We start from the raw sequence: 24,237 nt of genomic DNA on the forward strand, positions 1-24,237 counted from the left end.
CTACCTACGAAACTCGAAATCCAGTCCTTCTGACACACACTATTTAATACGAGAGCGAAAGGGACGGTACGATACGAACTTCGATTTTCGTAGTAGCCCTGCAGAGGGGCCGAACAACACGAATTTCGTAGTAGTCCAGCCGACGGAAATCAAAAATCGGTTTGGGTTCTTGCAATAAACGTCGATTTTGCACGTTTATTCCGGTAACCTCAAGACCATAGCCTTATCAAATGACAAGTAAATAAAAAAAACTACTGTCAGTCTAGTTTTGTGATTTTGTCATCACTTCACTCAACTCACATCATCATTCCTTCTTTTTTCGCATAAATGTTTTCATGGGATTTGGATACGAAACATTTTAATTTGTAGTTAAATAACGTTAAGTATTCATTTATCGTGTTTTTAAATAACTGCACATTATTCGAAATGTATTCTAGTTGAAAGTTACTGTTTAGTGCAATATGTGGTCGTTTTTCTCTCGAGACCCCACAAAGGACTTTCCTTACGAAGTTGGTGATCCAGTGCGTGGTTTAGAAGATAAGACTGTATGGTCATTGCACAAAGGCAAGAAGAGGGGTACGCAAGATGAGGTATCGTTATTCTTGTTCGACGTGCAGAAGAATTCAGAGACTTTGTTCGATGTCGCAAAAGCCTCTCTCAAGAAACTTAAGACTATGAGACACCCTAGCCTTTTACATTATTTAGATAGCTGTGAAACTGAGAAATTTTTATATGTAGCTACAGAATATGTAGAACCCTTAGCAACTCACATAGATGATATGAAACTTGAAGGCCAACAGAGAGACTTGTTCTTAGCTTGGGGCATTTTTCAAATTACTGTAAGTATTAGCAAATCAAATTCTTATAAGACCCTTACATATATAGATAAATGTACTGAATGAGTTGTATTGGCATATTTCTCAAGCTTTGTTGTTTTCTTTTTTACAGAGAGCATTATCATTTTTAAATAATGATGGTAACATGAGACATAACAATGTCTGCCTGTATTCTGTCTTTGTCACTCAAGCAGGAGAGTGGAAGCTTGGTGGTTTTGAATTTCTGAGTGCACTTGGGCAGGACACATCAAACCCCATACCAATTAAAATTCTACCAGCTCTTGAAATCTATGACCCTCCAGAAAAGAAGGACCCTGTCAAACTTAAATCAGTTACTAAATGGTAAGACAATGCAAAACTTAGAAAAAAATAATGTACAAATTGATGTTGATACATAATTTGATGGTTGAAAGGAGAAATTTTATTGACTAAATCACATTTTTTTTAGATAGTGACTTATATACATGTTTGGAATCAGTTTTCTCTGTCATTTGAGCTATGTCTCAAAATTTTCACAAAAATGTTGCTTATTTGTGTGTTTACTAATAATAAATAATGTTTATTTACTAACCAATTTCTCTAAAACAACACTATTTAAAAGTGTGAGTGTAGCCTGATGGTCATTGGTCTATCTATAGATCAAACCTATGGCCTGGGCTCTCAAGCAGATGATAGTGGGTTCGAATCCCATTCTTGCCCTCTTAGTTTTCAGAATTCATGTGTAAAAAAGTAAAAATACCTACTTTTGCAATTTACCACAAGCTTTATTGTAAAGGACATCATGATGAGATGACACACCTGCAACATATTTCAATTGTGTTTGTGAAGTTCCCAATCTGCACCATGCCTGCATGGGAACTATAGCCCAAGCTCTCTCATTCTGTTTCGCATTTCAGTATTTGGGAGGGGCTCTGAAGTGTTTCAACCACTGTATCTTGTGTGTTAGTGAAAATCTAAAGATAATACCAGTGAGTTCACTGGTATTATCTTAAAACCAATTACAATTCTGAAGACCGCTCACATGGGGGTGGTGATTGGGATTTTTAGTTGACAAACATAATTATTATTATTACACTGAAACAGGTTGAAATACTTCAACCTCAGTCCCACCTGTGCAAATAGATATTACAATGTTATATGAGTAACATTATTATTGTATCAACATTACAAATTTTGTAAATTAGTATGATTGAGATTTACATGTCTAGCTTTCATCAACAGGCGCCATAAACTTATGCATTATTTTGATGAAAAATATTAAAAATAGGCATAATAACATAATAATTAGTTTATAATATTTTTTCTACATTGAATGTCATTAGGCATCACCTGTTGGGGTGTGCAGTGAGTGTAGACAGCAGTAGAAGAACCAGAATTGCCAACCCCCCCACTGCTGCTGGCACTTCCTCTCCTCACTGCACACCAATAAAATAGGGACGTTGACACCTTTAAAAAATAATTCAAAGACATGACTACAGTAAAAAAACGCTTTATTTTAGCCCTGAAAACCAGATTAATTTTCGATTAACTGCAAAATTAGATTTTTTGTTGCTTTAAAACAAATAAATAGTTACTTGATTGAGCGTGCGAACAAGTGACGTCATAAGTTGCTATTTTCATTCAAAATCTATGGGAGAATTGTGTTTTGACAGCTCATAAAAAGTATGTCAATTGATTGGTGGTGTCAACATCCCTATTGCTGAAATAAATTGATATTCATTCATAAGTGCTTGTCTGTTGACTATGACTATGAAATAACTAATTATTTGAAATGTCAATCATCTGCAGCTCATCCGATATGTGGGGTCTAGGATGCCTCATCTGGGAAGCATTCAATGGTCCTCTGAAGACCCAACCTGCATTAAAAACTCTAGACTACATTCCTAAACAACTGTGCACGCTTTATTGTGAGCTTGTCAGTGCAAACCCGACATCACGGCCAAACCCTGCTGATATTATCACAAGGTAATGTACAAGAAACATTTTTTTTTTTTTATTATGTGTTGTCAGTAATAAATGGTTAACCTGTCCGGCAACCAGCCACTTTTTTGGTATCTATGAAAAGTCCAATGGAACTAGTTACATAAATTGACAAATCGTGAACAATTAGTTACGCGCATATGTGGCGCGCGGGATGTTCTACGGGTTAAATATTGATGTCACTATTACTAAAGAGTCTGAATGTTAGAGAAAATTTTGCTGGTCTTCAATTTATCAAAGCTGCCCTTTGAAATTAAATCAGATGAAAATTTTCATCATATATACCCTGTATTCTGTCTTTTCGCACAATTATTGTTTGCCAATTGTTTAATTTCCCAAGTCTCAATTTTCTCCAAGACCACAAATTTTTCTCAGTGTACTTTCTTTTATAGAACACAGTAGGTTAGGTTAGATTTGTTTTATCAAAGGTCTGAAAATAATATGGTTTCAGAGAAAATCATGACTTGGGAAATGAAACAGTTGCCAAGTGAAACATTAGGGAAAAAATAATTGTGCGAAACAGCAGAGATCCTTTTCTCCCATTCTCATAATACATTATCAGATATTTTATACAGAGGATTTTAAGCAGTGTAGGTACTATTTCCACATATTTAATGCACTTCTATGGTTCTATCTAAGTTCTTTTCTTTTTTTCAAATTGGTTCACAGGTGTCGTAAAATGGGTGGCTACTTCAAAAACGATCTCATAGACACAATGCTGTTTCTTGAAGAGATTCAGATCAAGGACAAAGTTGAGAAGGGCCGGTTTTTCTCCACCTTAAGTTCATATCTTGATAACTTTCCTGAAGCTGTGTGTGTTCACAAAATACTGCCGCAGTTGCTTACATCGTTTCATTATGGCGACGCGGGATCGGCTGTACTCGCACCAATGTTTAAGGTACACCTACTCAATAATACTTCTAAGTGTGTTTTCTTTCTTCTTATTTTTATAATTTGGTTTTATAATACGATGGCAAATAAGATGTCTAGTCTTGAGCAACCACTTTTGAATGATGAAATATAATGCAATTATGATACTCTGGTGATTTTAAGGACATATCGGTGGAGTCAAGGCCTTGTAACTTGGCAGTTACCCATTAGTTAAACATGAAAAGTAGCAGTATGTATGTCGATTTTTTGTTCACTTACGTGTGTAATGTATGTCCAAATGATTTAATACAGAAATAACATGTCTCGTAAAGTATTTTAAGGCTTAACTTTTAGTTTAATGCTTCTTGGCTTTGTAGCAACCAAACTTGTGTTAAGTACCATTTTACGTGCATTACCTCTATATATTAAATTATTATAATATTTAAAACAATAACGCTGGGCACACCTTTTGATAACTTCGTCAATTAGTAGAAGAGAAAAATATCCTTAATGTCTTAAATTATTTAAGTTAATGCTCTTATGGTTTTTATTCCAGCTGGGCAAGTTACTAGACGAAGCTGACTACCAGAAACAGATCGTGCCGTGCGTCGTTAAACTGTTCGCGTCAAATGACCGGACGACGCGGTCGCGGCTGCTGCAGCAATTAGACCAATTTATAATGCACCTACAGAACTCTACAGTGAGTCAATTCATTTAATCTCTTTAGAGTGTCGCTCCTTTTCTCAGTGAAAAGTTATGCTATTTTAGAAGGACCTTTTAGGAGGATCATAGACGCTGAAAAATGTATAGATAGATGCTCAGATGTTTCGTAGAAATTAAAATAATTGTGTATCTGACAGAATTACTACCACTTAACTATTCGTTATCAGGGATCGTATAATGCGAACAAAATCGATTGAAATGGCGCATGACAATTATGACAATCCTTCAATGAATTTTGCTCGCATTTTACGAACCCTGTTCATTATGGATTTTATTAAGTAAAAATGTTGCTTATTATATTGTCCTTGACAGGTGAACGACCAGATTTTCCCACAAGTGATGCACGGGTTCATGGACACAAATCCCGTTATCAGAGAGCAGACGGTGAAGTCCATCGTGCATTTAGCATCCAAACTTAACTACAATAACCTCAATGTCGAAGTTCTGAGGCACTTTGCCAGGCTGCAATCTAAGGATGATCAGGGTGGAATAAGGTAGGTTGTGATGATTCATCACTCATATTATTAAGCAATTTGATAAGGTGACCCACTACTGTGACAGTGTCCAACCGGACATTCTTTTCGGTTTAGGTGAGAATTTTGGTTTAGCTTCCGTTTCCGGAAAAAAATGCATTACCCAATATTTTATTTTTGTGGCCCACCCACTGCCTTGTCGAAACCAACTATGTATTTCAGAAACGGTGTCGTAGATATTCTGGCAAATTGTTCTTTTGGATATACATGACACATTGCCTTTTTTAATGTCTCTATTTTTTCCTCAAATCTTTCAGGACGAACACTACAGTGTGCCTCGGCAAAGTGGCCGCTCATTTGCACCCTCAGATCCGACAGAAGGTTCTAGTGTCGGCGTTCGTACGGGCGACACGCGACGCCTTCCCCCCCGCGCGGCAAGCCGGGGTACTGGCGCTGGCAGCTACGCAGCAGTACTTCCTGCTGGCTGAAGTGGCTAACAGGGTGCTTCCGGCGCTTTGTCCGCTCACCAACGACCCGGAGAAACAGGTAGGGGCTCCATCCAGTGGCAGGTTGGGATTTCCTTGCAAACCGAGCTGCATTAAACGATGTCCGAGGACCCCAGGGTGGTCCCGTAACAATCACAATGGAAAATGTGGGAACTCATGTGGTCCCTACTTCCCTGAACAGGGGGATGCATGAGGTGCATTTTCCACACCAAAAAAATAAATATCCCTCTTTGGAACCAAAATTAAAGAAGACATCTTACTGTGATGCTCAGAATGAGCTATCACATGCTTTACTTTCTCACTCAACTCACACTCAGCGACGAGATGTTCTCTGAATGTGGTTAACATATCAACAAGTCGTTCCATTGTTACGAGTATAGTCAAATATGTACTATCTTACTTCCTTCCCAGGCAGCAGATAGTACATTGTCAGCGAGGTTATCAAAACTAGTGGCATTGCTCCCGATTTATAATACCCTCGTCCCGGTTTATACGTCATAACTGTTAACACATGGTCAATTTATTTGACCGTTGTAGTGATTTTAACTCACTTCTCAATAAAGACACTTAATAATTAATGGAGACAGTTCATTGACTCCCGTCATAGATGATTTTAACTAGATACCTACTTACCATTAAGAGCATCATCATTCATCATCGTAAATTTGAAATTCAAAAAATATTAAACTGCTTGCTAGGGGCTTTCGAAAAAAAAGTATGTAAATGAAGAAGCATATCTTCTAAAAACTGTTGTAATCTAAAAACTGTTTTTGTCCATAGGTCCGTGATGCAGCGTTCAGGACTATCAAGGGCTTCCTTGGAAAATTAGAAAAAGTTTCAGAAGATCCGAGTCTCAAGGAAGGAATGGGTATGAACTACATGATTAAATAATAATGTATACATCAGAAATTTTTACTCGCGTCTTGTGACTATAATATGTATATTATTTTATTTATTACGTAATCATCTAACGAACTGGTACTCTCATAATATTGTCCAACCATTACATATTTTACGAGCTTACACAAGTTAATAGGTTTATTTTTTGTTAAAAGTCGAAATCGGTCTCTTTCTGTCAGAAATTTCTGACAGTGTGTGCTGGGGTTTAAAACTTTTTTTTTGTAATTGTGTAGAGGCAGACGTCCACACAGCGACGCCGTCGCTTAGCAACGCGGCGGCGACGTGGGCCGGCTGGGCGGTCACGGCGGTCACCGCCAAGTTCTACCGCTCGCACTCCGACACGGCGCGCGCGCAGCATCCCGTTAAGTGCGCGCTGTCCAAGCCTGGCTCACTTGGTGAGTGACACTATATGTACAGTATATATCCAAGTTGCCGAAATCTATGCAAATTGGTATTGTAATGGATATTCTCTATGAAGGGGATCTTAATATTATTCCAAAATATTTAATCAGGTGGTTGCAGTCATGTGGCAAAGTCGTGTAAATGTTTTTCAAGATTTTTTAAAAACCGCTTGAAAAACATTTTGAATAAAAATTTCAGATGAAATTTTCGCGTCGATAGTTGTGTGGATGGAGACCCTTATTCATCTGCTGAAATATTACGGATTAATTTTAAAACACCTTGTATAACACTTTGCAGCATAAAAAGGAGCAGTGTAGCTTTCATATGATAATTGATAATTAAAATATTTTTTGAAGTGTTTCATTAGTTCTAGATTAAAAAGTTTACCTCTACGTATTATATTATATAAATAGTGCATGAGCTATATGTTTCTCTCTCTATTTATATCTCTATATTTATTTCCCAGAGCAACCGTCTTCAAGCAGCATGTCGACCACGACGTCATCAGTGACTTCAATGACTTCACTCGAGCACAGCGAGTCCGCGTCGGACTATGACCCCGAACACTGGGACATGGCCGCTTGGGGCGAGATAGACTCTAGTGCAGGTAACATATTGAAAAACATTTACATAAAAACAAAATTGGCATTAACGGACATATTAATGAGTTAATGGGTTTATTTCCATGCAAGACCTCATATCCTCAAATACGAAGTGACCCGTTATTGCTATACCTTCTTAAATTTGCCAAATTCGTATGTGTCTGTAAGTTAATAGCATGACTTAAGCTCTCGTGAGATATGATTTATAAAACTAAAAATTATTAAACGTCTCAAACTCACGATAATAAGTCAGTTTTCGATCTTTTCAGAAATTGCGTCGTTTTTTGCATAAAGATGGTCTTAAAAGTGTGCAAGTCTTTTTCAGCCACTTCTAGTGATCAGATTGACTAAAATATTCTGGTACAATTAAGTCAGTTCAAAATATTCTGGTACAATTTAATCAGTTCAAAATAATCTGGTACAATTTAGTCCGTTCAAAATATTCTGGTACAATTTAGTCAGTTAAAAATATTCTGGTTCAATTAAGTCAGTTCAAAATATTTTGGTACAATTATTCAGTTCAAAATATTCTGGTACAATTATTCAGTTCAAAATATTCTGGTACAATTATTCAGTTCAAAGTATTCTGGTACAATTTAGTCAGTTCAAAATATTCTGGTACAATTAAGTCAGTTCAAAATATTCTGGTACAATTAAGTCAGTTCAAAATTCGGCTTCAACTATGCCACGGGAAATTTTATTTTTCAGAAAGAAACGAGAAAACTTGAAGAAACGAAATAATAGCTTGATATATTCATGACATATTTATTTTATTTATAATAATATAAATTACATAAAAAGTAATATCATTGTACTAATTTGATGTTCTCGGTGTATCACAGCTGTCTTCCAATGATCTGAAATCGAAATTAATTAATCATAGACTCGCAGTCAAAGGTTTTTATAATATAATAGACGTCATTATGTTGAGTCTTCGTTAATATATGTCATGCGATAAATAATTATGTATTAAATCTATTATACCAAATATTTTACCAAAAACTAGTTAACATAACCTAAAACACTATTGAATGGGCATGCGTTCATGTATGTGTATGTGTGTGTGAGCGTGTGTATAAGTGCGTGTGCGCATGTGTGTGTTTGTGTTTATGTAAATGGTGCGATACGACAACGAAAAGACCACACAACCAGCGACAATTGTAGAAACAACAATAAAAATCACTGACAAACTATAAAAATCTCAACTGTCAAAGTCGAACCATCCGTGTCCCGACCCATTCATTCTATGTCTAACAAACACGACCTGACATTTTGTCACCAGTCGTATCTAAGAGGGCGCCGAAGGCAGGACTCCCCCGAGCGCTTACATGGCTAAGGCCGACCCTGACTCCGGTAATATAATATGTTTGATGTTGGTCTTTTGGTGCAGGCACCGGCGCGAGCGCCAAGTCGCCGGCGAGCAGCGGCAGCGCGGCCGCCGCGCCCGCGCTCTCGGCCCTCTGCGAAGACGAATGGGACAACGACGAATGGGGCACGCTGCAGGAACAACCCGTAACTACTTTCACTATACAGGGCTACTAAGAAATTCGAAAATCGAAGTTCGTATCGCGCCGTCCCTTTCACTCTCGTATTAAATAATGTAAGCGTCAGCGGGACGGCAAAATACGAAGTTCGAATTTTGCACTTCGTAGTATAGGGCCGGGCCTGGACTCGGCTGGGCTATGGTGTGCTAGCCTTGTAGGGTCAACTAAAAAGAGATCGATACGGTCAAAGCTCACAATTTCGCTCATAAATTTCGAAAAACACAAGTCGTAACTTTTCCACAGGCTGCAGAGGCGGAGCTCGCGAGCCCGTCCGAGACGTGGAACAACTCCGCGTGGACAGACACCGGCGTCAACAACGCTAACGCGACGTTTGTGCGACCGGCGCCCGCGACCAAGGACCACCGCCTCGCCGCGCATCAAAACAGCAACGACTCGCTCGGCGGCTGGGAGGACGGCGAGTTCGAGCCCATAGAAGAAGACGTCGACGGTGAGAACGACGTCATTAAATTAAAAGTTTTTTCTCAAACATCCAAGGAAATGTCGTCCTTATCTTCGTGATCATAGAACGCCAAGTACCTACGTCATTGTATAGCACTTATTGAAGATTTGTTCTAATTTCAAATTAGAGGATAGTAATGGAATCTCATACAACATTGCCGGCCAAGGCCAGCAAAGAGATTGTCTTTTGTTTCAGTGGATATTATTTATTTTATTGACTATCTATGGCATACTGTCAATTTAAAAAAAACGTACCTAGTTCGTGAATGTTTATTTACTTTTTAATCTCTTATTTGACTAGATTATTTAATTAGAATAAATCAGATATAACAATGATTGTCATTTCTTGTTAATAATTTATTAAAAAAAAAACAATTAATAAAGTATCCTCATTTTTTTATAAATAAAACCATCACAAGATTTGGTGGCAAAAACATGAATCCGAACAGCTTACAAAAAAATTGCTGTATTTTGGCGGGAATAGAAAAAAAAACAAATATTTATACGGTTTATGCCTAAAACGAGTAGTAGTTTTTTATTAAAAAAAAGTGTTATTGTTTCCGATATGAGTTATTATTTCCTTGGATTTATTTGAGAAAAGCACTATACAAGCCTCGTCCGCGAACGACTCTGCAGTAATGTACTATTTTATCACACTTGCTCGTAAACAGTGTCGTAACATGCAGGCTAGCTTGGTTGCAACCCCCCAAATAAAACCCGCGACCTTAATGTGCTTGTCATGAAACCCGTAGTCGGTAAAGAGTAATTGCCATTGCCCGTACTGATACTGCATGGCGCGCTGCTGCTCCGCGCGCAGCAGCAGGCCCACGCGGGGAGGGCACATGCTGCTTTGCCAAGAGCGCAGCCTAAGGTATCGCCAATATTGGGAACAATTATATTTTTCCTTTTTCAAATATAAAATTTTACTCGCAAATGTGATGAAAAACATTGTATGTCGCATGGACCCTCAGTCTTCGACTTCGGGCTTTTAATAGACTCTCGTTCGTAATTCTTTACCATAAAACCAAAACCAAAACTATAATTTTAAGTATGAAAATGAACCTAATTTCTCTTACAGAAAACAACACGTCAAAAATGGATGAACTGCGACGCAAGCGCGAAGAGCGAAAGCTGCAAAGACAACGCGAGATGGAGGCGCGACGCTCTGCGCGCGGGCAAGGGCCCATGAAACTGGGCAGCAAGCTGACCACCGCGCCGCCCTTTTAGTAACGGCCGATAGAGGGTACAGTGCAATCTTTTTTATACAGCCACAACACCCTCCTTGGGTACTTATTCGTCGAATAAATGATAATGAAATTTGGATTCTGGTTTTCGAGATCATAAAAATAAGGCACCCTAAGACCCTACGGTCTTGTGCTATTGATCTTGATTGATGGATCTGAATTAAAAGGTCAGCGCAGCAGTGACAGAGCTGGCTCAATTTTTTAAAAATGTTTTGGTATGAGATTGGGATCTCTCCAAGATTCGACCTTTCGAGACTAAAATAGTGTAAAACATATTAATGGTGACAACTCTTTTTAATTGGCAACATTTGTCATAATTATAACAGTTCCAATCTAAAAGTTTTTTTTTAAGTAAGCACTTACCAAGTTTATCACTTGCCTTGTCTATAAATCTGGTTTTTCCTGGTGGAAATAGTCATTTATGCCATAAAAAGAAACTAGCTCGTGCGACGGCCCTACCTTTCTTAACCTCTCTGATTAATACTATTGTACTTAGGCATATTGTATTGTGATTATTTATTTTTATCCAAGAGGCATTTTAATATTCTAGTTTACTGAATCAAGTTTTAAATTATTATCTAAGTAGTTTTAATGATTGTATTTACATGTAACACCTTTTTTCATTTATTGAATACAGCAAGCAAGCATTAAAATGTAACGTGAATATTGATCGGTAATCTTGAAAGATTGGGAACAAGTGTTTGTATTACTGATGCACCAAAATAGAGCGTTCAAGTGAGACTAGAAGCCATTAAGGCATTTATTGAAATATGTATTTTCAATTTGTATATTAAGATTATCATGGCAACACCTATGTATGGCATACAGGTTTTGGACCCGATGTGGTAATTTATTAATGTAATAAATGATATATTAACGGATTCGAAACTGTAATTAGATAGGTGAACAATCTTACCAATTCTCCGTTTCTTCAATCAAGTTTCTATTTCAGCGTTTCAAGGACAATATTCTTTGCGTAACGATTTTGGGAAATTCTACTAAAAATGATTATAAATGAATAATGTTGAATGTATTTGTGATAAAACTGCATTAGATGTACAGTCAAAGTCATAAATACATGTATGTTACCAAGACGTCGAAAATACCTATACACCTTTATGCCACTAACCATATTTATGCCCTCGACTGTACTTGCGTATTGTGAGATATTTTCAACGTGGCTTATGTAGTCTACTCGCCATTATGTCTCCAAATGAAGACCAGGAACCCGTCGATTATTGATAAGTACCATCAGCCAAATAAGACAAGTTGTTCTATCAATTTTTAAATAAGTTCCTATCAAATGGATATGTCGCTAAAGTCGAACTTTCAAGTTGACAGACACGTCTATTGGCATTATTGTTTTATGACATGCAAACGATTATCAACTTTAGGGTGGGATACCACACATTTGGCTGATGGTACCTGGGCCAATCAACTTTGTTACCCACACTAATCTGTCCGCGAACATTATTCAAACAATTGTAGATTTTTGTAAGTAAACATGTTTTTTCTGTAATTTAATAGATGTTGTACATGAATACATGCCATCCTACTTAAGTTCAACCTATTAAACCGTGAAATATCTTGTTGGAAGTACGATTTTTTGGTAACGCCAGAGACAATTTTGGTAACACAGGAGACGCCCAAAGTGTTGGTAAAATAGTTGATTGGCCCTCCTAGACAATATTGTCAGTGTATACGCCGTGCGTCAAGATATTGTCCAGGGGATGCTCCATTGACAATTTGCGGTGATTTGCCATGTTCTCCTCTAGCTTGTAACTACGCGCATCGTATTCGTATTGTCGTACAGTAGGCTTACTCTGGAAGGGTCGCGCGCAATCAGTCCGATGGGGGTGTTTTTATTATAAGTTCTTGTGTGTTGCTGTTGGTATTCCGAGTTTGTTAGCCTTGGCATTGTGTGTTTCATTTGGCCCCTTTAACCGCAAGCAATGCCAAACTTTAAGCCTGACTCATTATTGTCGTGGTCAAAATAACCTACCGCGTTTTAATATTATGTAAGATTTAATCAACTATAATTCCATAGTTGATGATCAAAACGTAGACGGTGCTCCACTCGCGGCAGTGCGGTGATTCATCCACTGATCAATTGTCAATTTCCTATTTGTAATAATATTTGCTTGGACCCGATTATTACCCAAGTTATATGTAGGTAACTCTAGCACCGGAACCTGATTGTTGTGCTGACTTATGGTAAAGGAAATGTTCTTATGTGATGTAAAGGACAGAACAGATTGAGGCGGTCTATGAATTGTTATTCATGTTTTACTTTATAAATACAAGGATTTCACGAATTATTCGATGTTATTAAGACATTTGATTGAGACATTTTCTGTAAAGAATCGCATCCATTACTTGGAAATTGCTCATTGGTTTAAGCTCTAGTAATAATTTACCTATCCAATACGCTTTAGATTCTGAAACGTGGAATGATTACATTTTATATTAAGCTAGGTGCATGCTAGTGCAGCAGAATTGATACATTGAATTTAGTTCCATACCTTTATTATGCAGCCAGTAAATATTATACTAACTGTAGAATATTTTCAAGAGAAGTATGCTGCATCCTTATAGTAAATTCAGTGTGAGATAAAAACAATTGTGAATTGAAGATTGTTTATTCATATTTTAAACCATGACAAAAAATAAGTAAGTAATCAATTTTAACAACTTTATTAAGAATGAAAATGAATGTTCTTATCTTGAATACTGACGAATCGTGAATTCATACTACGAAAGGAAATAAGTTTAAAAGCATGCCGAATGAAAACTGTTATTGCGTGTATGTTGATAAGTTTCCAGTATATGTATTGTGAATCTGATACGGTATCGGAGAAGTCGTGTGGTAAAATATTATTCAATCTGCTACTGAAATTTACACTTCTGTAAATAAAAGTTTAAAAATTAAATATTTGAATTTTTGTTTTGTGTCTTTATATGATACTTAAACATAAGATAAAAAGAAACAAAATATAAAGCATGATAAATTTTAATAGCAAAAACAAAAAACAAAAATGTTAGCAACAATACGAAATCGCATTTAATTAAGTACATGGTATTTGCATTCATCTCTACATTATGGGCTGATATATTGCTAAATAAATTCTATAGAATACGAAAAGAACACAAATTTTCGTGCACGGGATATTTGCATCTGTAGAAAGTACGCAGTGTTAATTACAAACAACTTTTGCACGAATAAATGCCTACCTTAACATAACTACACAAATTATATGCTAGGGCATCCAAAATCAATTGAGCACCCCATCAAATTCAAATTTCACCAGACGTGAAACAAAGATTTCGATGGATAGCAAAATTGATCCTGCGACTGTAAACACAAGCAACCAAGCAGGAATCACAACTAAACGAAGAAAAGAGTTATTGCTCTGTGGAAAGGGTGCTGCTAAACAAGTTCTATTAAAAGTTTTTTTTTTAATACAATGAAAAACTACAAATTTAATAACATAGCTGGTTTTTAACAGTAGTTGTAAATGTAAATGGTTTTTTTCATGAACAGAGTTATTGACATTTTATGTGTGATGGGTACATTGCAAAAGTTGTTGATTAGCGTGCTTGCATAGATGGCATAAGTGCGGAGGTGTTGCGAAGACTGCTCGGCCGACAGTGGTAACTTACAGTTTAGAGCGCAGGTCAGATACCCCAGCGGCTAATTGTCAGGAGGGATCGTCGAATCTGCAACATTCACTTCAATTAACTACCACTACCAAAACTAGGCTTCCAGTGGTGCCAAGAAGCATAACGCAGAAATACCGTTTCGATTTCAAGGAAAAGAAGCAGCTGTTAAAGCTCGCACTACATTAAAAATCCAAGATCTGATATAAAATTAACAAAAGTTCTGCAGAAGAAATTATCGCTATGTGAAGCATCAACTGACCTCATGTTCATAGCGTTAGAGTTGCCGGGCTCGAGTTTGTAGCCAAGTGTTTCGTAGAATTTGATCAGTTTGTCCTTGCAGTCAAGTGACATTTTGTAGCAACCAACTTCTTGGGCCAAGAGGGATACAGTCACCACAATCCTGCAATAAAATTTGTGATCATGAAGTTGCTATGGGCTCATTTCCACTGAAACTATTACATACAAGCTGTGTAAGATGTTGCAAATTTTACAATAAGTCCCAGTAATTAATTCGTTGATAGATTTCCTAACCAACAGTAATGTTTTAAAGCATTTTCTATGGATGATCTGTGTAACTGTTGTTACTGATTATAAAACTCTCCATAGATTTATTTCATTGAAAATGGCTTTTAAATGTCAAGTGTGATTAAGAAAGCGAACTGGTGTTTGCTCGGTGTTGCGGTCAGTAAAAATACTTACAGTTTTCCCAATTGTTTGCCTCTATAAGTGTCATTGACTACTACATCTTCTAATCGCCCGCGCTGTAAACATTAAAGACAGTCAATTAACTATAATACTTTTTTAATTGTAATGAAGTTACAAGGTTCAAATTTTAAAATGTGATAGAAAATAAGCGTTTTTAGCTCTATAATGATTTTGAATATAATGAATTTACTCAATTATTTAAAATATCCTCAATTAAAATTTAGGATGGGCATATGCCTTTAAATTAAATGAAAACTCAATGTATGGACACCTCAAATTAATCAAGACTAATTAAATCAATAGAATTGTGCATCACATGTATTGTCCAGCATCAAACAAGCTAAAAAATAATACATTTATATCACATTTAGGGACTGTTTTCACCACCCATTGATTAATTTTATTTGACGGATAAATGTGATGCCGTCTCTGTCTATTTGAACAAAACAAACAGAGACGGCATCACATTTATCTGTCAAATAAATTTAATCAATGGATGGTGAAACAGAGGGTTAAAGTTTTAAACTAGTCTGATCATACATAAAGGTATTTGTTTCCTTGCCCCACAAATGGCATTAAAATAACCACTTCTTTCAGCAAAGGATTAAAAAGTTATCTTACCAGAGAACAGTTGTGTATGAATTTCTGCTCGACAGTGAGGGTTGCTGCGCCGATCAGTTTGGCTATGCGAGTGTCTTCTATTACTGTCACATAATAGCCACCTGATTGTTTCATTTGAGTGAAACGCTCTGAAAAGGTAATTAAGATAATCTTAACCTTTCCATGAATGCTAACAATATTCAATTGATATAAATCATTGGCTCAGATAATAACATGAAATTGGATTGCCTCATACCAAGTGATAATGAAATTTAAAGTCTTGACACTAAATTAAATGTGATGCACAAGAACAACTTTAGTATTAACTATTTAATAATTATTTGAATTCATTTATAATATAAACATCGCGAAAACCAAGAACAGGAAGAAAATCAAGGTTCAAAGAAAGGTTAATATCATATCACACAGTGCGGGTTTTACAAGGTCACCCAGTTCTACTGACATTTACACAAATAAATTATTATGTTATTCAACATTCCTCAGTCAATACCTGTCTTTATAGGTATAGTTGACTTGATTATAATATGAAACAGCATTGCAAACTTGTCACTTTTTCACGAGATATACATATTGCACCTTCGGTAGTATTAATTGTCTAAAAATCGAAAAATGAGAAAATTAGAAAAAAGTGAAATTATGCCCTTGTTCTACTGAAGGTGCAATATGTTCTTAATCAATGAATGAACCATTTTGTTAGCATTCATGGAAGAAAGTAAATTTTATGTCGTTACTCATGACATTACGAATTTGACATATATCTTTCTTCTGCAAATGGTGTAGAAGAAGACTAATTTATGAAAATTTCATAAACCATCCATTATGTAACACTAATTAATTGTAAAGGTAAAGCTAAACATCCTTTCACCTACTCAATGTTTTACATGCACAAATGTTGCATGGGTAATGTAATTCAATTAGCAAGGCATTATATCACAAAGAGTTGGTTTATTATACATACATGGAACATTCATAACAACAGTTAAGAATCAATAACACCTATCATTCTAAAAGATGGTAGATAGATGGTATTGGTTCCTAACCGACGATAATAATAATCAATATTAATCTTTTGTATCAGTCCTGGATCAGTCCAAAATTTAAGGATATTTTTTTTTTAATTCCACATTTGAAAAGTTAAATTATATAAAACTATTAGGAAAAAGAAATAGCAGATTGGATTAAATAAAACATTGATTTTGGCTACAACTGAAATAGTAAAAAGGAAAAAAAATGGCTGCAAATAAATATAGATTATTTCACATGCAGGAAGTAAAAAAAAAAATCTATTCACTTTTGTGCAAATAATACTGATAGATCAAATAATTCTACAAAAAAAATTAGAAAATAAGATAGCCTTTTGCATAGATCCAAGCCTAATCATAAGATAAGAAAGCTTAAAATGTGTAAAACTTACCATCAAATTGTTTTTGAGAAACATTTCCCACACTTGTAAGTTGACTCAGTAACTGCAAGAAGCCTTTGTCATAGTCTGACCGCTGTAGTGGCCTTACAACCATCCAATCTTCGCCAGGTTGCGCTGCACTGATTTTTGGCTTGAATGTGGCAGGGCTTTTGCTGAAATCTAGCCTCTGCAGAAGCTCAGGTGGGTACAGGTACTCAGAAGGCTTGGCGCCCTGAAAAATCAAGTAAATCACATGAAATCTAAGAATCAGTAAGAAGATATTAAAAATATTTGTCTTCTAGACCTCTACACTACCCTTTACCCCCTATTAGATAATTTAAAATGATGAAATCTTTAACAAATCTGTAAACAATAAACAGTGTACCATAACCATAGCTTTTAAAGTTATTTACTATTGATTCTGCGGTTCTATTAATTTTAGTGTAAAAATTGGTATTATCTTATCTTAATCTTGCCGGAAATCAAAGTTATCATTGCATTGTAATAATAAACTTTTATTACATCGTATCAGTCATAGATCATCGATAATAGAGATAATTAATATTAATTTATTAGAACTTAACAAAACTTACCGAGCCATTTCTGTCCATTCCCATTGTAAAAAGTTGTGTAAAAATAAATGAAGTAACTAGTTTAACATTATTTATTTATCCACAGCAATTTTTTTTTTCAGACCCGATCCACGTCGACAATCCGCTATTGCAACGTGACAATTATAATGTGGTTGCTCTCGCTAGTATGATTGAAATATTTGAAATACTTCTTCGCACAACTAGTTGGCAAAAAGTGAAAGTAAGTTTACGTGTCTCGACTCCAAGACTCCAGCAGGGCTACTACGAAACTCGAAACTCGAAGTTCGTGTCGTGCGCTCCCTCTGACACTTATACTATTTAATACGAGAGCGAGAGGAACGGTACGATACGAACTTTGAGTTTCGAGTTTCGTAGTAGCCCTGCTGACGGTCGTCAAAATCAAAGCGAAATCGATGACAGACTTTGACAGCTAAGATAAATGAAGGCAATGATAAAAACGCTGTCTTCGTTAGTTCTGTTACTCAAATCGGTTTTACTAGCATCTTAAACTATTTCAGCAGCTGATTAGACTGACACTGACATTTGCTTTCTTTTAAGGTTATGTAAATACGGGAAAGATTATTTATTGCTTAAATGTAGTTTATTTCACTAATATCAAGTATAGTTTAATTTTAATTGACGTACGTTGATAATGGCTCTTCTTAAAAATAATATAATAAATGTACGCCAGTGCTGTCGCGCATACTCCGCTTTAAATAAGGTTCTAAAAAAAGGTTTAAATTTAAACAATTCTACGCCTATATTAACCAATACTCAACGTTGGTTGTTTTGGGAAAAAGAACGCAAAGGTGGATACAATACGAAAGGGGAAGTGTCAACGATAACACACTTAAAAACTGGATTTAAAGAACTGAAATCTGAAGTCAAGTTATGGATGCAAGAAATGAAAGAATTAGCTGTTACGGATCCCCTTCTTATTGCTAGACCAGGTAAGTATGTTATTTATACATTTTTGGTCGTTTAGCCTTTTGTTGGCAGTTTACATCCTCTAGTCCTATTCAATAAGTAGAGTAGACCAATGTTTGATTTGTTTGGTATAGTTGCTTGCATTGCTTTGCTTCACAAAGCACCTGCCTATGCTTTGATTGCAGTACCTACATACATTGTTTATAAGTTATTTGTGAAACATTAGTTAGTTTTTTTATTGTTTAACATTAAAATTATTGTCGCCTCAGTTATTTCACTTGTGGCAATAGGTATAGAAGGTAAATATTGAGTATTTATTTTTGTAGCTCAAACAGCGTCGCTTTGCTGTCAGTCAACTGTCAACTCCAAATCTTACCGTATCTGTGGTAACACGAAAAAAAAACGAATGTCATATGGTATTTAAAAATATCCGTTGAAGAAAATAAAATCAGTTGTAACTTCTGTTTTGTTTTTATTGGTTTTTGTTGTGTGGGAGACGAGAATAGCAGAGTTCTTCAGTTCACCATACGAATTTTCTGAATAAGCCAGTATCAACGCTCTCACGGGGCCGAGACGGATGTTTTCAAATATTGTAACTCTCGATACTTCGCCAGCTTATAATAAAAACAGAAGTTTGAAAACAATTTATCAGAAGTTTCAAAGTCTCCTTGGTCGTGGAGCAGATATAAATATAGGCAGTTGCTTGAAGGACGACATGATATCTTCGAGAGGCAGTGTGACCGCATCTGACGATGGATTCATTACGCCGGTGTCGTCTGTAGGCGACCTGATGGCGATGTCGCCACGACCTGCGCGACAGCCCGCCGACCCGGATGTCACGAGCGACCTACTTACAGGCAACGATTTCGACAGCTTCTGTGATGTCACCATGCAAGAGATTCAGCACCAGGATGACCCTTTGTTCCTTGACCCGACTAGCATGGATTACCTCGTCAAGTGCGCCGAGACGACCCGTAACCACAACCACGTCGACCGAGGAAAGGAGAGTTTATTCATTAAATTTGACCCACTCTATGCTGGCCAGAAACGCAATCATCCAAGTTCGTCCCATACTGATTCCTTACCAGACTCTACAGAGTGTGATATTGGCTATGAAACTGGCAGTGCTGCATCTATATTTGCTGATAATAGTATTGGCACTCCAAAACATTCAATGTCTGCTGGATCGATCCCATGCGTGTGGGAAAAACCTACTCAGGTAGTTCCACCAGTAATTAATCGTAAAATGCCAAACTCAATGTCTTCTGATGTAAAATCACCAGTAATGTTAGTGCGCAGTGCCTCTGCAATACTGTCCTCAAGCCATGTGGCCACTGATCGGCTGATCAACTTTGCCGGCAGCACTCCACCAGTAGCTGCTCCGCGCAGCCCCCACCACAACCACCCAAGCTCACATCAAATTGATCGACTTCATTCACTAAGAATGATACTTCATAAACAGGATCATGAAGCTCTGCTGCTTAGGCAGGAAAACAAGGAACTCAAATCGGCTCTCCATGGCATTGAACAAAAATATACTAGTACTATTGAGGATCTGGAACAGAAAGTAAAGAAGCTGACTGATGAAAAGCACAATTTAATTGAGCGAGAGAGCAAGTTGGTGCAGCAACTCAATGATAAGAACCTTAACAATAAACAGATGGGCATTGTGATGGAGGAGTATGAGAAAACAATATCTTCATTAATTGGTGAACAGCAACGGGAACATGCTCACTCTCAAGAGATACAACAGAAATTAATCCTGGAAAGAGACCAAGCCTCAAGTCATCTCTCAAGCATGGAAAGCTCATTTAATGACCTTCTGTCCAAATATGAAAAATGCAAGAGTATCATTATGGAGGACAAAGAGAGAGAGAAAATATTTGAGCAGAAAATATCAGAGTATGAAGCTGGCTTGAAGAAATATGAAGAATTGTATAAAAACTTGAAAGAAGTGACGTCAGAGAGTCTGGCCAAAGCCAATGAAACTTTGGAATCTGTTAAAAAAAATCATAGCATAGAAGTAACAAAATTCAATGCTACTATGAAAAAACATGAAATTAAAATCTCTTCATTAGAGGAGTCATTGGCACAGAAAACTAGGGACAATGAGGAATTAACACGGATCTGTGACCAGCTCATCAATGAGGTGCACTGATGGAAATCGCTGCAATGTTTTTATTATTTTAGATATATTTAATTAAATGTTCTTGTCTAAAAAATCTTCTGTGATGAATCTTGATTTCAATTATGACATTCTTATGACTTGTTGTAATTGGATATAATTATTATTATTATATATTGCTTTACGATATCTTGTAACTTACTACTATTACATTATGCTAATTCGACTTGGAGTGCTTTGCTCAATTGATAATTCTCATGTATTTAGATCATGGTGCTTGTTGACTAATTTGTAACAGTCAATTTTTAGATGTCTTTATTGTGAATTAATATTATAATAAATCCCGAACTATTATAAAATGGCTAGCTAGACTTCCTGGAATTGTATTAACATTAAAATTAGATTAACAAATATTCTAATCATAACCAAAACAAATTATAAGTAAAACAAATTGTGATTGTTTCTTAATTATTTAATAACATTTGTTTAGACTTTAAAAGTGTTGATCTGACTAAGTATTTATTTCATTTGAGTTTGATTGCAGTCTTTTCTTTTTTACTAATGATATTATTGCTAATTATTAATTACTCTTTCTTATTGCGTCCAGTTGCCGCCTACATTGTGTACAGACGGATGAGGCCATGATATTTTAGCTAAAATATAAGATTGAGGAGATTAATATTGTTTTTGATAGCAACTCGCCTCATTCTGCAATATCAGTGCATCATGTTAATGGTAGATATCCGTCTAAGATAAATGTGTCTCAAATGCTTTGTAGTTGTACCTACTTAGACTACATTTCTTTGAAATAAACATCTGAATATTCATATCTTTTTCACTTACTACTTTAAAATTTATTAAAAGTGGTATCTTAAAATAATGGACCAAAGGGTACAAATGTGAATTGTCCACAGCTGGCATTGAGGTTGCAAATAAATTAATAAAAGATAACAAAAAGAAACATGCACAAAAGTGAACTTATATCTTGATCTCTTCCCATTAAACCTTTGAGTGATTGACACAAACGATCAGAAACAAGATTAGAACAACAATCTCTAATTATGATTGGTTTTTTGTAGTATTTGTATTTTTTATTTCAACTCCAAATTCGTTAAACCAATAAGACTCCAAAAAACCAATCATAATTTGATTGCTTAGTAGTTAGTGACATTTCTTGTCTGGGTGAGCAGTTAGTTCCAAAAGAATGTGACGTCTCTCGATGAGAGTGAAACATAGATGTCGCTAGTGCTGCTGCTTAAGTGCTAGTTAAGCACGGATTGCTGAGGACCTGGGTTCGATTCCCAGCGTTGGTCTCTTTTTCTGGTTTTTCTGTGCATCCATGTCTCAGTTTGTATTTTCGATAATCTCAAATTAATCAAAGTAACTAGTGTGTTAAAAATGCACATATAAACATTATAAAGGTAAAAAAAAAACATATACAAACTACACATATAGATATACATAGTATGCGTACACACAAAATAGAGAACAGTTAAACATCTCTTCAGATTCTCTGTCAAGCCAGAAAGCCCTTATGCGATTATGTTATTCTTAAATTATCCCAGTATCTAAAGAGACGTGTGATATCCTATCACCTAATGAACCACAGCGTCACTTTCCAGGTGAAACGGACCTAGTGTGGTGTTTCAACTCGCCGCAAGTGCTGGAGAAGTTTGTTACGACGAGCGACAGCGACCACAACGAGGGGTTCAGCAGCTGCACCCTGGAGATGAGCCGCGCCGGCCGCGCGCTGTTCCACGGACACCTGGACACGAGGGTACCGAAGGACGGGAAGATCAAGAAGGCTGGCTATTGCTCTCTGAGGTCGCAGCGGGCAAGAGTAAGTGTGGCAAGCAATTTAAAAAAAAACTGGACACTGATAAGGGTGGGGCTCCAAAGCGTTTCAACCGCCCTTTCACGTGTGTTACGAAAATCTAACGATAATGTCCATGAACTAAAACCAATTGCTTCTCCGTGGCACGTGGCGACACGACACGTGGTGGTGGTCATTGAGATTTTTAGTTGACGGACATCCTGTCGGTATTATCCGATTTTCGTAACACACGGGAAACATCGGTTAAGCCTCACCCAATAATAGTTATCAAATAGAAATGAAATTACATATACTAATTGTATTTAATAGAATTGGCTAAAGCTTAAGGCCTACCTCTGAAAAATACTCTATCGAACCAAAAAAGAATCATTGAAATCGCTTCACGAGCGTTGAATATATCAAAGTAAACTAATCACTATCATCGTGAAATCTATATAAGCCTCTCCCGCTTCATCAAAAAAAAACCATTACATAACTATGTCTTTACAGAAATCTTTCAAACGGGAATCCTCTTTCGACTGGAATCTGTACAACACGCTGGTGATAAAAGTGCGGGGCGACGGCCGCTCCTACCTGCTGAACTTGTCGTGCGAGGGCTACTATGACATCACGTGGAACGACATCTATCACTACGTGTTGTACACAAGAGGAGGACCCTACTGGCAAGTTGCTAAGGTAATTTGGTAACTTAAAGAGACCGGGTTCCTAAAATTCCGTTCATAAGTGCTAAAAATCTTTTGCTAGTTGCTAAAGCACAACTCAAATATAACGTTCAACTAGTTGACGAAATTAATTAAACCTATAATTTCTACCAAAGCAAAGCCAACGAGACAACATATACTTCATCCCCCTCTGTTACGTCAACATTAGCATCACTCCTTTTCTCTCTCATCCTAGAACTTATCTCTTCCCGTTAGCATTTCTTTATTGTACTATACAAGTATAGTACAATAAACCTGTACTTGTTTTAAATAAAATTAGTATCCAAAGTTCGAAATTGTCTAATGCTTTGGTTTCCTAGAATCAGCGGTGCCGTCTAGTGACGCAGTTCTTCTATAAGAGCGTGTGAGGCACAGAATGAAAGGCATAGTCAAAACAGCGATTATATCGTTTAATAAATGTATACTCCGTTAAATTTAAGTTTTGAATTAACGGTCATATTGTAACTCATTTCTCGCTATTTCGTACACAAATGGACTAAAAATACCTACATGTACATTTATTAGCGGTATTTATTATGTTTTTGTTATAAAAGTTAACACAATTTTAAATAGTTTCGTTGTTTAATTTAAAAACGTGTGCAAATTTTACCGTTAAGTTTCTATGTTAAAATAACTGGAGTAAATAAATGGTGTGCTGTTTCATGTAATGCGGATAAACCAATTTGATACTGTATTTTTGATTATAGATACCATTTTCAAAGTTCATTCTTGGATCAAAAGGCAGACTTCAAGACAAACAAGTCAGAATGCGATTGGACAGAGTAACACACTTCGGCATCACTTGCTGTGATAAAATTAACGGAGAATTTAATTTAGAAATAGAATATATCGGTAAGCAAATACAAAGCGTTTTTTACTCAATCGCTTTTTCTTGAAACTCTTTTTACGTTTTCATTCCTATTTCAGGTTTGGAGTTTGACCCCACACATGACGAGGAATTCGCTTACGAGATGTACAAAACGGAACGATACATTGTTGGTGTATAAGACAAATAGACAATAAAAGTATACATAATTCAGGTTAAATAAAACTACTAGTTGCAAGTCTGCCGTTTACTTCCTTTTTCATAATTTTTAACGGTCATTATTGGCATCACGCAACTAACAAAA

At 36.3% G+C, this 24,237-nt stretch overlaps 4 protein-coding genes across 6 annotated transcripts; 3 read left to right on the forward strand and 1 right to left on the reverse strand.

Annotated features, from left to right (window-relative positions):
• The first annotated feature begins 250 nt into the window (after positions 1 to 250).
• On the forward strand, positions 251 to 13,469 carry yata (N-terminal kinase-like protein yata). Its single transcript, XM_074094453.1, has 13 exons — positions 251 to 839; positions 949 to 1,178; positions 2,625 to 2,801; positions 3,486 to 3,714; positions 4,243 to 4,386; positions 4,722 to 4,903; positions 5,200 to 5,428; positions 6,169 to 6,256; positions 6,522 to 6,683; positions 7,157 to 7,297; positions 8,683 to 8,804; positions 9,080 to 9,284; positions 10,374 to 13,469. Exons 1-13 carry the CDS (start codon positions 462 to 464, stop codon positions 10,520 to 10,522), a joined length of 2,436 nt encoding a protein of 811 aa, XP_073950554.1. The 5' UTR covers positions 251 to 461; the 3' UTR covers positions 10,523 to 13,469.
• On the reverse strand, positions 8,044 to 17,768 carry Gnpnat (glucosamine 6-phosphate N-acetyltransferase). 3 transcript variants are annotated; one of them, XM_074094455.1, is made up of 7 exons: positions 17,521 to 17,768; positions 16,940 to 17,159; positions 15,526 to 15,653; positions 14,899 to 14,960; positions 14,459 to 14,599; positions 14,200 to 14,256; positions 8,044 to 8,149 (listed from the first exon to the last, which is right to left on the reverse strand). In XM_074094455.1, exons 1-6 carry the CDS (start codon positions 17,542 to 17,544, stop codon positions 14,238 to 14,240), a joined length of 594 nt encoding a protein of 197 aa, XP_073950556.1. In that variant the 5' UTR covers positions 17,545 to 17,768; the 3' UTR covers positions 8,044 to 8,149; positions 14,200 to 14,237. The 3 variants fall into 3 exon arrangements, with proteins under 3 accessions (XP_073950556.1, XP_073950557.1, XP_073950555.1); XM_074094456.1 differs by lacking the exon at positions 8,044 to 8,149 and adding an exon at positions 12,087 to 13,443; XM_074094454.1 differs by lacking the exon at positions 8,044 to 8,149 and having other exon boundaries at positions 13,534 to 14,256; positions 17,521 to 17,766.
• Positions 17,769 to 18,063: 295 nt separating this feature from the next.
• On the forward strand, positions 18,064 to 24,171 carry CIA30 (complex I intermediate-associated protein 30). The gene is made up of 5 exons (XM_074094461.1): positions 18,064 to 18,470; positions 22,195 to 22,412; positions 22,896 to 23,081; positions 23,815 to 23,959; positions 24,035 to 24,171. The coding sequence occupies exons 1-5, from the start codon at positions 18,173 to 18,175 to the stop codon at positions 24,112 to 24,114; spliced, it is 927 nt and encodes a 308-aa protein (XP_073950562.1). The 5' UTR covers positions 18,064 to 18,172; the 3' UTR covers positions 24,115 to 24,171.
• Positions 18,808 to 21,399, forward strand: LOC141432719 (uncharacterized). Its single transcript, XM_074094458.1, has one exon. The coding sequence runs from the start codon at positions 19,025 to 19,027 to the stop codon at positions 20,603 to 20,605; it is 1,581 nt and encodes a 526-aa protein (XP_073950559.1). The 5' UTR covers positions 18,808 to 19,024; the 3' UTR covers positions 20,606 to 21,399.
• Positions 24,172 to 24,237: the final 66 nt, after the last annotated feature.

This window comes from Choristoneura fumiferana, chromosome 11, assembly GCF_025370935.1.
Source record: "Choristoneura fumiferana chromosome 11, NRCan_CFum_1, whole genome shotgun sequence".
In the NCBI taxonomy this organism is placed as follows: domain Eukaryota; kingdom Metazoa; phylum Arthropoda; class Insecta; order Lepidoptera; family Tortricidae; genus Choristoneura; species Choristoneura fumiferana.

Excerpts from the sequence above, each read along its gene's own strand:
- yata (XM_074094453.1), top strand. The coding sequence starts at position 462 with ATGTGGTCGTTTTTCTCTCGAGACCCCACAAAGGACTTTCCTTACGAA. Across the intron at positions 1,179-2,624 it reads CTTAAATCAGTTACTAAATG|CTCATCCGATATGTGGGGTC; the intron begins GTAAGACAATGC and ends AATCATCTGCAG. Across the intron at positions 7,298-8,682 it reads CGAGATAGACTCTAGTGCAG|GCACCGGCGCGAGCGCCAAG; the intron begins GTAACATATTGA and ends CTTTTGGTGCAG.
- Gnpnat (XM_074094455.1), bottom strand. The coding sequence starts at position 17,544 with ATGGGAATGGACAGAAATGGCTCG. Across the intron at positions 17,160-17,520 it reads GAATGGACAGAAATGGCTCG|GGCGCCAAGCCTTCTGAGTA; the intron begins GTAAGTTTTGTT and ends TTGATTTTTCAG. Across the intron at positions 14,600-14,898 it reads GGCAAACAATTGGGAAAACT|GATTGTGGTGACTGTATCCC; the intron begins GTAAGTATTTTT and ends ATTTTATTGCAG.
- CIA30 (XM_074094461.1), top strand. The coding sequence starts at position 18,173 with ATGGCTCTTCTTAAAAATAATATAATAAATGTACGCCAGTGCTGTCGC. Across the intron at positions 18,471-22,194 it reads CCTTCTTATTGCTAGACCAG|GTGAAACGGACCTAGTGTGG; the intron begins GTAAGTATGTTA and ends GTCACTTTCCAG. Across the intron at positions 22,413-22,895 it reads TGAGGTCGCAGCGGGCAAGA|AAATCTTTCAAACGGGAATC; the intron begins GTAAGTGTGGCA and ends ATGTCTTTACAG.
- LOC141432719 (XM_074094458.1), top strand. The coding sequence starts at position 19,025 with ATGTTTTCAAATATTGTAACTCTCGATACTTCGCCAGCTTATAATAAA.